At 37.7% G+C, this 16,362-nt stretch overlaps 1 protein-coding gene across 3 annotated transcripts in view; it reads right to left on the bottom strand.

Annotated features, from left to right (window-relative positions):
• Positions 1–16,362, bottom strand: part of ATXN7 (ataxin 7) — a 136,489-nt gene that overhangs the window by 54,612 nt on the left and 65,515 nt on the right. For 2 of the 3 annotated variants that reach the window (XM_050957321.1, XM_050957322.1), the window contains one exon: positions 6,220–6,324. In XM_050957321.1, coding sequence (XP_050813278.1) covers positions 6,220–6,324 — 105 coding nt within the window. Of the gene's footprint in view, positions 1–6,219; positions 6,325–8,508; positions 8,549–16,362 lie in introns of those variants that run through there. The other variant, XM_050957324.1, reaches the window with a different exon arrangement.

Below are 16,362 nucleotides of genomic sequence, written 5' to 3'. Positions count from 1 at the left end.
TAACCCTTTTATAGCATTTTACAACCATTCAATAATTAAACAGATAACGCCATTACAGGTCTCATTCATAGCTCTTATGACACTTTATAAGGTAGCAGGTTACAGAGTGGTAGCCGTGCTGGTCTGTATCAGCAAAAACAACGAGGAGTCCCTGTGGCACCTTAGAGACTAACAAATTTATCTGGACATAAGTTTTCATGGGCTAGAACCCACTTCATCAGATGCACGCAGTGAAAAATATTGATACTTGCTCCCATATTTTTCACTTCATAAAATATATAATATAATAGATTATCTCCTAGAACTGGAAGGGACCTCCAAAGGTCATTGAGTCCAGCCTCCTGCCTTCACTAGCAGGACCAAGTACTGATTTTTTGCCCCAGATTCCTAAGTGGCCTTCTCAAGGATTGAACTCACAATCCTGGGTTTAGCAGGCCAATGCTCAAACCACTGAACTATCCCTCCCCCCTTCATGTATCTGATGAAGTGGGTTCTAGTCCACAAAAGCTTATGCCCAAATAAATTTGTCAGTCTCTAAGGTGCCACAAGGACTCCTCGTTGTTTTTATAAGGTAGGTAGCCATTATTATCCTCCATTATAGGTGTAGAAACTGAGGCTCAGAGACGTTAAGTGACTTGGCCAAAAGCACAAAAGGTAGTCACTAGCAAAGATTAGAATACAGGAAGCCTTTGCTTTGCAAACCCATGTTTAAAACTCACAAGAACATGCTGCTTCTCACACCACTGAGCTGCCTCCCTTCCATGGGGCCAGAAGCCAGACTAGCTACTTAGCAGGGACAGGGCTCATTGCAGACACTTGGCTGGCATCCAGTCCGGGATGGGAAAAGCTGGTGAAAGCTCTTGAACTACAACCAACAGCCCAGGTGTTCCCCCCCACACCCATGCACTGCTCTGGGATCTCCACTAAAAACTAAGGAAACCATGGCAACGGGTTTCACATACCACAAAGAGCAGCCATGTGCTGAAGTATGTGGAACTATGAACATTAAATTTTTCAGGGGGAAAAAAACCCAAAGGAAAAAAATGCACCCACTGGAACCGACTTTCAAACCTAGCCATCAGTTTCCATCCGTTTCGAGCTGTCCTCTGAAACCATGAGAGCTTATAAAAAGATCCGCTAGGGATGGACTTTGAGGAAAGAAGAGAAAGGAACCCAAGACAAAGCCCAGGATGCCATTAGAGAGCCACAGAGAGGAGATGTTCATACACCAGGTTAAACAGAGTAAGACTCTGCAGTGACTGCTGCTGAAGGAAAAGTAAAGTATTCAAACACGAAGAATGAGGAATCCCAAATTCTCTTCTGAATGTAAAGCAACGTGCGTTTGACATATCTTCAGCACTATATATTGAAAGTGTAGAAGACACACAGTATAAGCAGTCTACTCTAGGACACAAAAAGAAATTGTACAAAGTTTTCTGTGTGGCCAATGGCATTTTTTCCCCACTCAGGACTTAAAACTAATGATCACTGATTGAAGAAGTGCATTTCTTCACTCTATTAAAAGCAACTTTTTTCTTTCCCCAACAACAACAAGGTATTATGTATGTCAAATATGAAACTGCATTTGCAATTCAATTTTACTGATTATATTTATTCTATAACAAACACCAGTCATAACTGACAAATTACAATTAAATATTTTATATATGTTTTATTGCCTCAAGAAAAGTTTAAATTTAGTTTTATGATGAATATCCTTTCACATAATAAAGAACAGCTCAAATTTTAAATAGATTTCTAGTTTGCTAAAATATTAAATTAGTATATTTTGAGTAAAAATTATATTTCAATTTATCTAATTGCATGTGGTCTAGAAAATTTTAACATATGAAGTAAAAAACTCTCTCAGACTACCTTGTCTTGTAGTTTACCACAAATATGCTTTGGGAGGAAATCAGCTCATTAAGTTCTGTGAGCAGTTTGTTTACCCTTTGTCTGACAAAAGTGACATTTTGAAAGAGCATATTCTACCGTGGAAACTAAAAAGCCCACCAGGATAAGCTTCAAAGAACATCAAGTATAAGCAACATACAGCACCAAACGCTGTATAGTATTTTAAGAAACTCTCTCTCTCTCTAGTAATATTCCGAAAAACAACAACAAAAGCACTGGAAAAATTTATAAAAAGCATTACTTCACTGCACTTGTGATTTTTCCCAAACCTGGTGAGACTCACTCTTTTTTCAAAAATCCTGAAATAAAACCACAAATTACAGATTTCGTTCAGCAGAAAATTTGATTTTGAAAAATCCAAAGAAAACTATTTTCTTCACGTTTAAACATGAGCTCAACTCTTCTATATTGTTACTTAATATAATTTGACAATGTTTATATTTTACCTTATATGGTTTTTTGTTTCCATTATTTCTGTCATTTCTTCACTTTAGGCATGTTGAATCAGATAAGTACACTGCTGTTTGGTAATCATTAAATCACCTGTCTTGTCATACTGATGAGCAGCTTTCACATTTATTACGGTTAAAACAAGAAACAACCTCCAAATAAACTGAAAACAGCTAAAAGATTTGCTAGCCAGTTTCCTACAGAACCACACCATCAGATGTCCTGCTCTGAAATTACTTTCTGAAATTACTTAGCAAACCAAACTCTTTGAATAGTTTACATCTCCACCCAACCTCATTTTCCTCAATCACCAATGACTCCACCCATTTCCCTTCTACATTTCTAGACAGTGGTATTAGAGAGATAAGGTGGGTGAAGTAGTTAGTATCTTTTATTGGACTAACTTCTATCGTCTCTCACCAGAAATTGGTCCAATAAAAGATTATTAGAGAATGTTTAAATAAAAATGATACAAAGAGTTCAAAGCGTCCCACCTTGTCTCTCTAATATCCTGGGACCGACATGGCTACAACTACACCGCGTAGGTAGATAATTTTATAACTTTCTTATCGTTCATAACAGTCCTGACAGACATTAACAATAACCTTGACGTCCTCATCACTGCCTTTTTAATTTATGTTAAAGTATCTAGTTCTAATTTACAGATTTAAATTAGAGGCTAATATTTCTTGTATCTGAAATCTTTTTGATACATGTTATTATGCATACAGTATACATACACAAGCAACAATAATAATAATAAAAAAAGATAAAAGAGTGAATTTTTTTTGGTTTTAACATGAAAAAAAAAAACCCCAAATGTGTTTTTCACAATTCTACTTCACAGCAAACCATCTCTTTTTTAAAGTGAATGTAAAGCAAGATTTTGAATTAACACGCTTGGATACAAAACAACTTTTTAGTCACAAAACAAGTTCTAAACTGCTAGTGGCAATGCAAGCTTCCACACACCACCCAACTAACATATTCACTCTTTAGGGGTGAGACAGCAATTCAGTTTCTAGGCCCACACAATTCTTGAACTGTGTGCTGAGCATGCCAACACAGCTGTCATGCTAACAACTATGACAATGGTTTCTATAATGTAGAAACCTTTCTGTGAGGAATCAGATAGAGATCGCCAACAGCTTGTCTATATTATGGAGGGTCACAGCGGCATAGCTACAGCCCCACAGATATGCAGCTATAACCCCCACACTGTACGCACATGCAAGTACAAGGACAAATGCAAAGTATTCTACTTAGGATGGAACAATCAGCTGTTCACATACAAAATGGGAAATATCAGAGGGGTAGCCGTGTTAGTCTGGATCTGTAAAAGCATCAAAGAATCCTGTGGCACCTTATAGACTAACAGACATTTTGGAGCATGAACTTTCGTGGGTGAATACCCACTTCGTCAGATGCATGTCATGATGATTCAACATGCCTAAAGTGAAGAAATGACAAATAATGGAAACAAAAAAATGGGAAATGACAGCCTAGGAAAGTGATCTGGGGTCCTAGTGGATTACACCCTAAACAGTGTAACACTGTTGCAAAAAAAGCAAACATCCTTCTGGGATGTATTAGCAGGAGTGTTGTAAGCAAGGCACAAGTAATAATTCTTCACTCTACTCCATGCTGATTAGGCCTCAACTGGAGTATTGTGTCCAGTTCTGGGCACCACATTTCAGAAAAGATGTGGACAAATAGGAGAAAGTCCAGAGAAGAGCAACAAAAACGATTAAAGGTTTAGAAAATATGACCTATGAGGAAAGATGGGAAAAAATGCATTTGTTTAGTCTGAAGAAGAGAAGACTGAGGGGGGACATGATAATAGTTTTCAAGTACATAAAAAGCTGTTACAAGGAGGAAGGAGAAAAATTATTCTTAATCTCTGAGGATAGGACAAGTAGCAATGGACTTAAATTGCAGCAAGGGTGGTTTAGGTTGGACATTAGGAAAAACTTCCTGTCAGGATGGGTAAGCACTGGAATAAATTGTATAGGAAGGTTGTGGAATCCCTGACATTGTCTAACCTGCTCTTGAAAGTCTCCAAACCCCTGTCAGGGATGGTCTAGATAATACTTAGTCCTGCCCCGAGTGCAGGGGGCTAGACAAGGGGACCTAAGAGGTCCCTTCCAGTTCTATGATTCTATTCTTCAGTGCAGAAAGGGTTTTAGGGATGTGTGCGCATGGGCTTGCATATTACTCCTGGGGGAATCCTGTGTAACTGCGGTGCAACAGAAACCCCTGCCCTCCCGCAGATTCCCTTTACTTCCTTGCAGAAAACAGTTTCTGCGGGGAAGCAAAGAGAAGCTGCACCAGTACTCACTCAGCCCTTCCCCGCAGCTCAGAGGTGTCTATTCGAGCAGCTGGGGGAGAGGTAAATCACTGCGGTGAGGAGATGCTCTGGCCATCCAGGGACCTTAGTCCCAGCTGGAGCATAGAAGAGATGGAGCTGGGTCAGATCAAGCCCCAGACACTTACCCCCAGGGCACAGTTTTCTGCAGCCAGGGTATGTGAGGGGGAGGCTTTCCAAGTCAAGATGCACTGGGTTTGGATGGACAGGGGGAACAGCTCCTTGTACAGAGATTCCACCCCCATAGAGCCTCCTCTGCATCAGGGCCCGCCCTGCATCCAGAACCCCCACACCAAGTCCCTGTGCATCCAGATTCCACCCTCCACCCAGACACCACACCAAGCTGCCTACACCCAGATTGTTGTCACATAGAACCCTGGAACTCGAGGGAATTTTTCACCAAAAAATTAAAATTCTGCAAAGTTCTGCATAATTTATTTAATTGTCAAAACAACACAGAAACACAACAACAATATAATCACACCATTTTCAATTTTTTTGGTAATGTATTTCGAAATACTTTTCAGCAAATAATTGAAAATGGTGTGATTATATGGTGTTATTTTGACAAATAAAATACGCAGATTTTTGCAGAATTTTAAAACCTTGTTCGCAGAATATTAATTTTTTTGGTGCAGAATTCCCTCAAGAGTAGCATATGCACACACACATAGACATCCTGTGTGTTTGGGAAGAAGGAAGTGGAGGTGAAGATATACTGGGTTTCTCACCATCTTTTGTATTAGCACGTTTAGAAAAACAGCCAGCTAAATTTCTTCAGCGCTGCATATCCAAAAATGAATACCAAAGGGTCCCAATCAAAATCCTCCATCCCTTTAAAATTGTTTACCACTCTGGACAGGGCCAGAGGAAAGGGTCTGAAAAACTATCCACCCTTCACCCATTGACTATTTTATATGAAGCTACAGAATACTTGAACTGTATAGCACATTAGACTTTCTTAGTGCTGTACAAATACTGTGTTGGCTGATGTTACCCACACACTTCTACCATAGTTTATACACAAAAACTTCATCTGACCATTAAAACAAACAACAATTGATACTTTTTAAACTAAATAAGTTTACTACTTTCAAGTGCACCATGTTTGGTATATAGCAAAATCTGCAATTTTAGTTTTTAGTTCAACTGCAATTGTATGACATTTAAAAACAGTCTTCAGCTATTAAGAAACATACATACACACACAGCATTTCAAAATGAGACAACGCTGATGTAGTACTTAAAGGGGGGGAACGTTCAAATACTTCACTAATCTCAACAAGGACCATCCTTTTGCATTCATGAACATTTTAAAAATAGTTAAAATATTTTGCAAGGAACATAGGTTACCTTCTTATACTGCATTTACATTATAATACTGTGCGCAATATCAGCTTTAAAGATCACAAAGAGGGATAATCAAAAATTGCCAGGCTTAATCCTGATTTAACCTCACCCTTGATTATTAAAAACGGTTAAGCACTTACCATAATGTGATTGAAATGCCTGTGGTTTTACGACCTGATTACAGTGGTTACACATCACCAAATAGAAATCATCATGTGCCGGGCAAAGACCAAATATTGGCATATCTAAAACAAAAAGACAAAGGGCATATTTCTCAGCTGCTTACAATTACTGAAAAACAACTGTACTAGAGAACCATATGATGCTATCACTGAACTATCATTTATAGCACATTTTAGTACATTCGGAAAGTGAGAAAAACATATAGTACAATAGTTAGGTTAGTGTTGAAATATTACAAACACCACATATTTTCCTTCAAAGCTAAGTATAAAATCAAACTCATTGTTTCTTGCTGAGCTCTACCAGCAATCTGATGTAGGAGTGATTATTTCATGCCATCTTCAAAAGGACAATAGAAAATCATTATATTTTGATGACACAGTAAACGTAAGCTATTCAGAGAGTAGTTTAAGTTCTATCCCACTTTCTATAAACAAACTCTAAAATGAAGGTTGTTTTCTACTTAAAATTTTGTAACCATTTTAAATGCACAGTCATTTACCAGGCAGTATAATGTGTCTAATGGTCTTATTTGTTTAACAGTGCATTATATTCCAGCCATCTGGTACCACAGATCTGTGTAACAGGCATAAGAGGGAGAAAGAGATAAGAGTATGTCAGTGTGTATGTGTATTTCAATGATAAACACACATACTTTCAGTCTTTTCAAGTAAAATTAGTTTCTGCAATATGTTTAAGAAAACCAGTTCCTTAAGAGCACTGCTTAATGTTTAAACACTTACCAGTAATTTCTGAATGCAGTGAATACAAACTCTACTTACTGCAAATCTAAAAAAGTATTACATTTAAAAATGAAATCTGTCAAGTATTACCCAATTATTCAGTTGTTCAAAAAACCAAACATATAACTAAGTAGATAAATGTAGTCTCTTAAAGGTATGTGGCATAAAGCAATCAGTAACATTTTCAAAAAAAAGATTATACATCATTTAATTTGTTAAATGTTGTTTTCTTACCTTAAACAACACTAATAAATGTTTACATTTGTATGCAAATATTAAAATATAATTAAATGCAACATACTTTTTAATTTAACATTGACAATAGTGTTACATATTTTAAACATTAACGTATCATGGATATTCACATATTTCATATATTCTACAGGACTAATATATTCTGATCGTTCAATAAATTTGAATTATGCAAGAATTTAAAACTTATTTTATACCATGTAACCCTTTTCTGTAGGAATGAATATGGCCACGATCCTGCAAGATGATCTACATGGGCAGATTCCTGAACTCTTTCAGAAACTTAAACTCAACAAGGCTCTACACAGATCAGCTGCCAGAATTAGGGCCTACATCTGTAATAAGATATAATACTTTTAAATGCAGGCATTTTTTTTAATAAATAAATAAACCACACCCTTCAACTTTTTAAAACATGTATCTGAATTTTAGATTAAAATGTTATAAAACAAACTCCCCATGCAATGGCTGCCACTGAAATCCCTTGTATACACAGATGTGGAAAAATCAAATATGGATTGAGTATGACTGCGACACATCACATCTATATTCATCTGTTTTATTTATGTTTATATTTCTCTCATATGTTTATATTTTAAGTGCCTATCTAAACCATAGGTGCTTATACAGAAATTGAAATTACAGTAAAAGATATGTACTATTAATAATATACTTGTAATCTGATACATGATCAGGGCAAGCATTTTATAATTGGTGCAAATACCAAGTCTAGCTTTCGTAAACAATTTAGGAGGAGATGTCATTAGAGAAATATTTGGTAAAACATCAGATGACATTTTAAATTAATGTAAACTGGGCAAAGTACAAGCAAACATACCACACAAAATAAACCAGGGGACAGACTAGATTAATAAACACCTATTTTCCAATATCTGCCTTCCCTGATAAATATTACATTTCTTCATGAAAATAACCGAAAAAGCCACACTGTGAAATTCTGTGATGCGTCTCAGAGAGAGAGAGCACTGAACTCTCAGCCCAGGTTGAAGGGATTGGGGATAACATGGTTTTAAGCCACATTTGTGCCCTTCTGCTTCTGGGCGTCTCTTGGAGCCATGTTAGTTTGTCTCAGCAAAAACAATGAGGAGTCCTTGTGGCACCTTAGAGACTAACAGATTTATTTGTGCATAAGCTTTCGTGGGTTAAACCCCATTTCATCAGATGCATGGAGTGAAAAATACAGTAAGCAGTATGTAAATACAGCACATAAAAAGATGGGAGTTGGCTTACCAAGTGGGGGGTCAGTGCTAATGAGGCCAATTCAGTTAAGGTGGAAGTGGGCTATTCTCACCTGTTGACAAGAAGGAGTGAATACTATTAGCACTGACCCCCTACTTGGTAAGGCAACACACATCTTTTCATGTGCTGTATATATATACTGCTTGCTTACCACACACCCCCCCCCCACCTTATTGTATTTTTCAGTCCATGCGTCTGATGAAGTGGGTTCTAGCCCACGAAAGCTTATGCTCAAATAAATTTGTTAGTCTCTAAGGTGCTACAAGGACTCATTGTTCTTGGAGATAAACAGATTCCTGGTGTAAGATGGGCAGCTCGCAGTAATGTGTGATATGGCTTCCACCTCCCACACTTCTTCCTACCCCCAGCATGCCCCACTCCAGGGCTTGTGATGGGGTCTTTGGAAAGCAGACTTACAGCTGTGCTCCACAGTGCCTAAGTAATATATGGGAGGGAACAAAGTGAGGTTTGATTACAATGTAGGCTTTACATCATTTAACGCAGAATGCTAACAATTGTTGGCAATAGGGGGGAAATATTGTCTATTGCTACTTATCTGGCAAGATAGAAAGGACATCTTGGCATTATTTTGAGACATCATTATAATATTTAAAGTACCCTTTTACAAATATGTAGGAAATATCGAGGTGTACTTTGAAACTACAGGTGAATTATCTGAATGTGTCAAGGTTCATCAGAAATTTTCACATAGACAAAAATGTATTCCTGTATAAATTTCAAATTACAGGGCAATTTTTGCATAACATGGGCATACCTTTTTCAGATTACTCCCGTGCAGAACATACGGAAGAAATATATACATAAAAAGTAACATTTGGAATGAATTAGTTTTTATAAACAGGAGAGCACAAAAATCACAGGACAGATTTTCCGAAATGTGCACATTAGACTCCTGGTCTACTACACAATCATCTATTTTAGGGTTTTATTCTGCTGCCCATCACCATAATACCACAGTGTCTTCCAACAGCAAGGTTCCTAGTGAACTTAATGGAATCTCTGGCTCTTCTCTGTTTTGGGGGCAAAACTGTTCTAAGAGTCTGTATATTTTTTTTTATGCTTTTTTTTTTTTTAAAGCGCCTTTTGTGGGGTGGGGCAGGTGGAGGATGGTATCTGGGTAGACCAGTATTGTGAATGTTATTCTTGCTATGGCATTAAGACTTTTTTGAAGAAGGTTCCGCAGCATTTCCTAAAGATAGACTCTGGAGTCACTTCATCAACTCTGGAAGCGTCTTCCATAGCTGGATGCCCTCAGCCAAAAATGCTTTGTCCCCAGCTCTTCTGCACTTTATCCTGACATTTGTGACAGCACTGTCCCAGAGGAGCACAACTGTCTCAGTGGGTCATCAACTGCTTTTCAGTCTTTAATGTAGCTGGGGCCACTGATCCATGAACTGCTTTGAAGATTAGGATCAAGGCCTTAAACTGGCATCTATGAGACTTCAGCACAGGTCCAATGTGCTCACTGTGTATTAACACTAATAGAGACCCAATATTCAGTCTGAGTAACATTTACAGACTCATAGAAATGTAGTACCGGAAGTGGGTCTCAAGAAGTCAAGTCCAACCCCCCTGCACTGAGACAGGACCAAATAAACCTAGACAAACACCTGTTAGGAATAGTATAACCTATTCTTAAAAATCTCCAATAATAGGGATTCCATAACCTTCCTTGGAAGCCTATTTCAGAACTTAACTACCTTTACAGTTAGAGAGAGCTCTTCCTAATATCTATGCTAAATCTCCCTTTCTGCAGATCAAGCCTGTTACTTCTTGTCCTACCTTCAGAAAAATCGACACCCATCCTCTTTATAACAACCCATAACATATGTGCAGACTGTTATCAGGTCCCTGGTCAGTAATATTTTCTCAAGACTAAACATGCCCACTTGTTTTAATCTTTCCTCAGAGGTCAGGTTTTCTAAACCTTTTATCATTTTTGTTGCTCTTCTCTGGACTCTCTCCAATTTTCCCACATTTCCTGAAGCGTGGCGCCCGGAACTAGATGCAGCACTCCAGCTGAGGCCTCACCAGTGCAGAGTAGAGTGGGACAATCGCCTCCTGTGTCTTACAATACAGCCCAGAATGGTATCAGCCTTTTTTGCAACTGCATCATATTGTTGACTCATTCAGTTTGTGATCCACTACAACCCCTAGATCCTTTTTCAGTAGTCTGCAGATTTTAAGAGCATGTTCTTCACTTCATTATCCAAGTTACTCATGATAACCAATCCCAGGACTGGTCCCTGTGGGGTTCCACTAGATATAAATGGTTCGCAGTGAAACTGGGAGAGTATCACGGCTCTTTGAGTTCTGTCTTTCAACCAGTTGTGCATCCACTTTACAATAATTTCATCTAGATTGCATTTCCCTAGTTTGCTTATGTGAATATAATGTGGGATTGTGTCAAAAGCCTTCTTAAAATCAATATATGTTACATTTACCGCTTTTTCCCATCCACTAGACTAGTAACCCAGTCAAAGAAGAAAAATATGCTGTATTTCCATTGTTCTTCATATTCTTAACATATTAGCTTCCCCAATATGGGATACTATTGATAGAATGCTCACTTCTCTGCAAGATGACCAGATAACAACAAACATGGTGTTTGTACTTACTTTTGATCTCACACAAACACACACACACACACACACACACACACACACGCTTGCTGCACCTTCCTTCTATTCCATCTGTTCACTCTTTTGAAAACAAAAAAAGGGGGGGGGAGAAGGTACTGAAATATACCCACTCAGAGCAGAATTTCTACACTCAAAGAGCAGAGTTTGAGTGCATTTCAATGCTCTCATTGCTCACAAGAGCACAGCAGGAGTGTAGAGCAGAAGGACTGTGCTACATGAAATTAATACAGCTGGTGCTCTGAGAATCAGGACCTGGCAGATTCTCTTTTACCACAGCATGCTAAACACAAAATTATGTATTAAAAACTATATAACAATCTATAAATTTAGATCAACCTTACACCCAGAATTTTTAAAAAGTGTTGAAATATTCTGCAGCTCAAACACTTACAATTATAATTCTGAAAATTCTAGGGAAACAGCTCCAAAGAAATGTATTAGAGTGATAAAGATAAATTCAGAGGGAACAATTCTGGTACAAAGTAAAATCAGCTGAACCTAACAAAAGGCATTCACTGTACACACAAAACTCCAACCGACTTCAAGAGGAGGTACACACACACGTCTTGCCAGCTCACGCAAATCAGCTGAACTGCACTTTCACCTCAAATCATTACCACAAAACTACTCAGATAATAGAGTATCTAATTTAGCTTTAAGAGCTGTTTGGAATGTTAGTGTCACAAATCCAAGTGTTTCGCCACACTGTCTAGCACTTCACCTTCATTTCTATTAGGGTCAACAAAAGGTATTTCACTAATTGTGCATGGATGGAAAAATTGAAGAATAGGACTAATGAGAGCTATGCAAGGTAAAGGATGGGTGGAAAAAAGCATTGTAATGATGCTACTATCAAAATTATTCTTAAGATGTGTACAGTGAAATCCTTAGCATTAATTGTTATTTGTATTACAATATTGCCTAGAAGTTACAAACAAGATCAGGACCCCATTGTGCTAGGCACTGTACAACCATATGGCAAAGAGGTAGTCCCTACCCTGAACATCTCTCGGTGTGATTGGACAAGCCAGACATAGTGGGAGAAAGGAAGTATTATCGCCTTTTTACAAATGGGGAACTAAGGCCCAGAGAAATTAAGTGACTTGCTTAAGACTGCATAGGAAGTCTGTGGAAAGGTGAGGAATTGAACCCAAATTTCCCAAGTCCCTGCTAAGCACCCACCTACTACTGGTATGTTAGAGGAATAATTTTCTTCCCCTATTTCGGAATAATTACTATGGAGTTGTTCAAGCTGAGCAACAAGCAGTTTTCAGAGAAACTGTATCTTCAGTTTGGAAGAGGAATTTAACCTTTGGAATAGAGAAACAGTCATACTGTAGCATGTGTGTATTGTGCAACAAGTATATTATAAATACTAGAGAACCTAGGTAATATTTTTAACATAGACATTTCAATACCCAATATCTGCTGTGAGCTAGGGAACATGAATCATTCATATGGTTGGTTCCCCCCTTTTTCCTCTTTTAGGAGTTATAAAACTTTGTAACTGATGATATATAGTATTATACTTTTATATTCATCTGATTTGATGCCATGCACATTCAATCTTAATTTAAAAGTCTAATGCAGTTCATAGTATTTCAACAGTGCCAGTTCCTATGTACTGTTCCTTTGAGCTTAAAGATGACTTTCTAAAATACTTAACAGTCAAGCTCATTCCTCTCACATGAGAGCCTTGCGACTGTGATCTACACATTCGTCTCAAGGCTGAGCTACTCTAACTTCCTTCATCTGGGGCTGTCGGTCTAGGCCAAACAAAAAATTTCAATGTAGGGCTCCAACTTTCTTTTTTAAATAGACCTAGTATTTACATGAGGCCAATGGAGAAGCAGTATCTTTTGTAGAAGGTGGGAATCACAGGGGCTGTACTACATTAAAGCAGATTTCAGGTGCCTTTATATTATTATTGATGTATACCCCGTGAGCACCGCAACTCCCTGCATGCATTTCTCCTTTTCAATGTGAGCAACGTGGCTGCATTCCCTGCTGTTGCACATGTTCTTCATGAGTCAAACATTTTCAGTGAATCTGAGAGCAGCTGTATTTGGCCTTCAAAGCCACACTTCAGCCTTCTCTGGGGTGGGATTATTTTAACTGTAGTGATGTGTTTTACTCTTAGTTTATAAGAAGTCCTGTCCCTTAGCTTCCTACTCCTGTATTCTTCATCCACTACTGAAAGAATTATCCATGTTATATGCTCAGAGATTTTCTTGACTGTACTTGTTGCATTACTGCACATTTATTTCAGAAGAAAAATGCTTTATACTTGGCAAAGGCCCAGTGCAGAAGAATCTCTACTGAAGAGGAAAAAAACATTGCTTTTGAAGGGGAAATTTGAATTAACCCATTAAACCAAGCAGCAAGTATCCTGCAGTTCAGCAGGTTTGCTACAGCAAAGTGCTTTTGAGACTGAGCTACCATTTCTTGTCCTACATGAAGGATGTGTCATCATGTTTAGATCATCTTGTGTTTTCTGCATATTTTTAGTATTCTCTTTTCAGCATCATTTCATTGGGGAAATTCGTGTTCATAGGCATAAAAAGTAATAGCATCTGTGTATTCCTGCTCCATGACATATTATAGACAATACAAAAGTTTTATATATTAATGCCCAGCTTTGGCATCATCCAGCAGCTGATTCCTATCTCAGCTGCACTCCAAACTATCCACAGATTCCCTCTTTATTTCACAATTTAATCTGAGGTCCTGGTACTAATCTGAAAGTCCCTTCACTAGGGTATCTACCACCTACTAAGACAAATTTCTCATCCAAAACTGCTCTGAGTGAAACTTTCAGGTAGCTTCAATGCTGGGTCCAAAATAGTGGAATAATCTAGTGGAAGAGATCAAAATGAGCCCTAAATCTGACTGCTTTCAGAGACCAATGCACAAAATTCCTCTTTTTTGCAAAAGTGGGCTTGCTGCAGTTTAAAAACAGAGATGAAAGTGAAAAGTGAAACAAACAGAGGAAGAGAAAGAGAAAGCAAAAGGGCAGACAAAAGCAAGGGTGGAGAAAAACTACTTACTATTGCAGAGACTTGGTTAAAGGATACAAACCTGAAGACAGATTTAAGTAGAAGCATTTCCCATGAAAGTACTGCAATAATATTTCTAGATCTAACCTTTCCAGAGCTCCACATTTCACCCTGTATGTATTTTCAGGTAAAAAGTAGCATGGTAAATCTAAATAAAAATGGCCAGGCCTGACTAATGTACTATTACAAATCTGTTGGTGTTGGTTGCTATTTAATATCAATTGGAAATATGCATTCCACAGGCTGATGTGAATAGCAAAATGTTAAAATTATCTAGAACATCTGATTCATACAAAAAGGTGGAACAAAATGCCTTAAGTATAATATAAACCTGATATTACCGTTCGGACAGTTTTTAATCAAGTAGAGTTAACTTTAGATATCTACTCACTGTAATGTAATATAACAGATTCAAAACACAGGTGTAACACCATAAACTATTCAACACCTTGTTTAAAATACATGTTATTAACTCTTACAATTTTTAGCATGAGTCTTGCAGTACCTTGCTTCAGCTGCTGGAATCAGCTGATCACAAAATCTCAGCTTCTGTTTAAAATAAAAAGGATGTTTGTAGAGCTCATGGCCATGGAGAAAAGTGTGAACTCTAAATGCTCAGTACCAGAGGGCAAATAAAATGAACCCTCATTTATTTTTAAACTCTCATGACTTAGGGTGGGGAGTCTGACTCCTGATTTTTGAACACTTGGGGTGGGCCTTTTCAGTTTGGCATCAAGGTGCTAGATTTCAAATGGAAAGCATCTGTTTAAATGCAGTTCCACTTAAACTGGTTTCTACCACAGGATTTATAGCCAGCATCATCAACAAGGCAAAATTGTACGAGAATCATGTTTTAAAAAAACCTGTTCCTCTAAGTTCAACTGGATATGTTGCTGATATCAGTTGTCTGCATCACGTAATTTTCATGGTGCAGACAAGACTTGCTCTGTGCTTGCAGAGCCAGTGGTACAAGGATAGTTCCCAATCACAGGTTCTGGCAACAATAAAAAATAATAATGGCAACAAGTCATCCGAAATAAAGTCTTCCTCTGTTCCAATAACAGGTATTCCCTATTTCTAAGCCCTGGTCTACACTGGGGGAGGAATCGATCTAAGTTACGCAACTTCAGATACGTGAATAACGTAGCTGAAGTCGACGTATTTAGATTGACTTACTGTGGTGTCTTAACCGTGATGAGTCAACTTGCTGCCACTCCCCCGTCAGCTCCGCTTGTGCCTCTTGTGGCGCTGGAGTACAGGAGTCAACGGGAGAGCTCTCAGGGGTTGATTTATCGCATCTAGACTAGATGCGATAAATTGATCCCCGCTGGATCAATTGCTGCCCACTGATCCGGCGGGTAGTGTAGACAAACCCTAAGAGAGGCCATCTACATCTTTGAGCTGAAAACAGGGACCAGGTGCTGTCAAAGTTGGCATCACAAAAATCTTAACTTTTACACAAACATTCAACTTTCTGTAATGGCCACACATGTTTTTTTAGAAGTTTTACTGTCAAAACAACATGTTTCAATACTATTTTTCAGAAACAGAGCCAACAGTTCAGCACTCGTGAGCATATTAAAGTGAAAAATCCAACTGATGTCACAGTTCTACTGTGTACTTTGGTAGTCAACAATGTATAGAATATTTCTAATCTGATGCTCAGTTTTAATTCACAAAGCATATCTGTCTGACCTTTGATAATATTAGAGGTGTTAAGTTATTTCCCTTAATTTATAACAAAAATGTTACTGGCAAAAAATATATTTTAGCTTTATCTTCATTTTTCCCAGGAATATATTGTCAATTATGCAAGGATAATTTTATATAAGTATACAAATATTTTAGGGTCCAAAAGGTGTTTTGAAACCAATGGAAGTTTTGGATACACATTTCAAACATTTAATATTCCTATGAGCTATACTTAGCTCATTTTTTCTTAAAAAGGCAAGATTTTACATACTGTCCCTTTACATCTATTACTTTTTTGTGTATGTATGCGTGAGCATGTTTATTCTAAAAAATGAATTTCTGACCTAAATGGATAATAGCAGTTTATTCAGGTATATACTATATGATTTCAAAATTAGCTTGTACATCAAATATATAGAAAATTAAAAAAAAAC

This window comes from Gopherus flavomarginatus, chromosome 6 (genome assembly GCF_025201925.1).
Source record: "Gopherus flavomarginatus isolate rGopFla2 chromosome 6, rGopFla2.mat.asm, whole genome shotgun sequence".
Taxonomy (NCBI): Eukaryota; Metazoa; Chordata; order Testudines; family Testudinidae; genus Gopherus; species Gopherus flavomarginatus.
The sequence above is the reverse complement of the archived record's forward strand: the minus strand, read 5'-3'. Positions and strand labels throughout refer to the sequence as shown.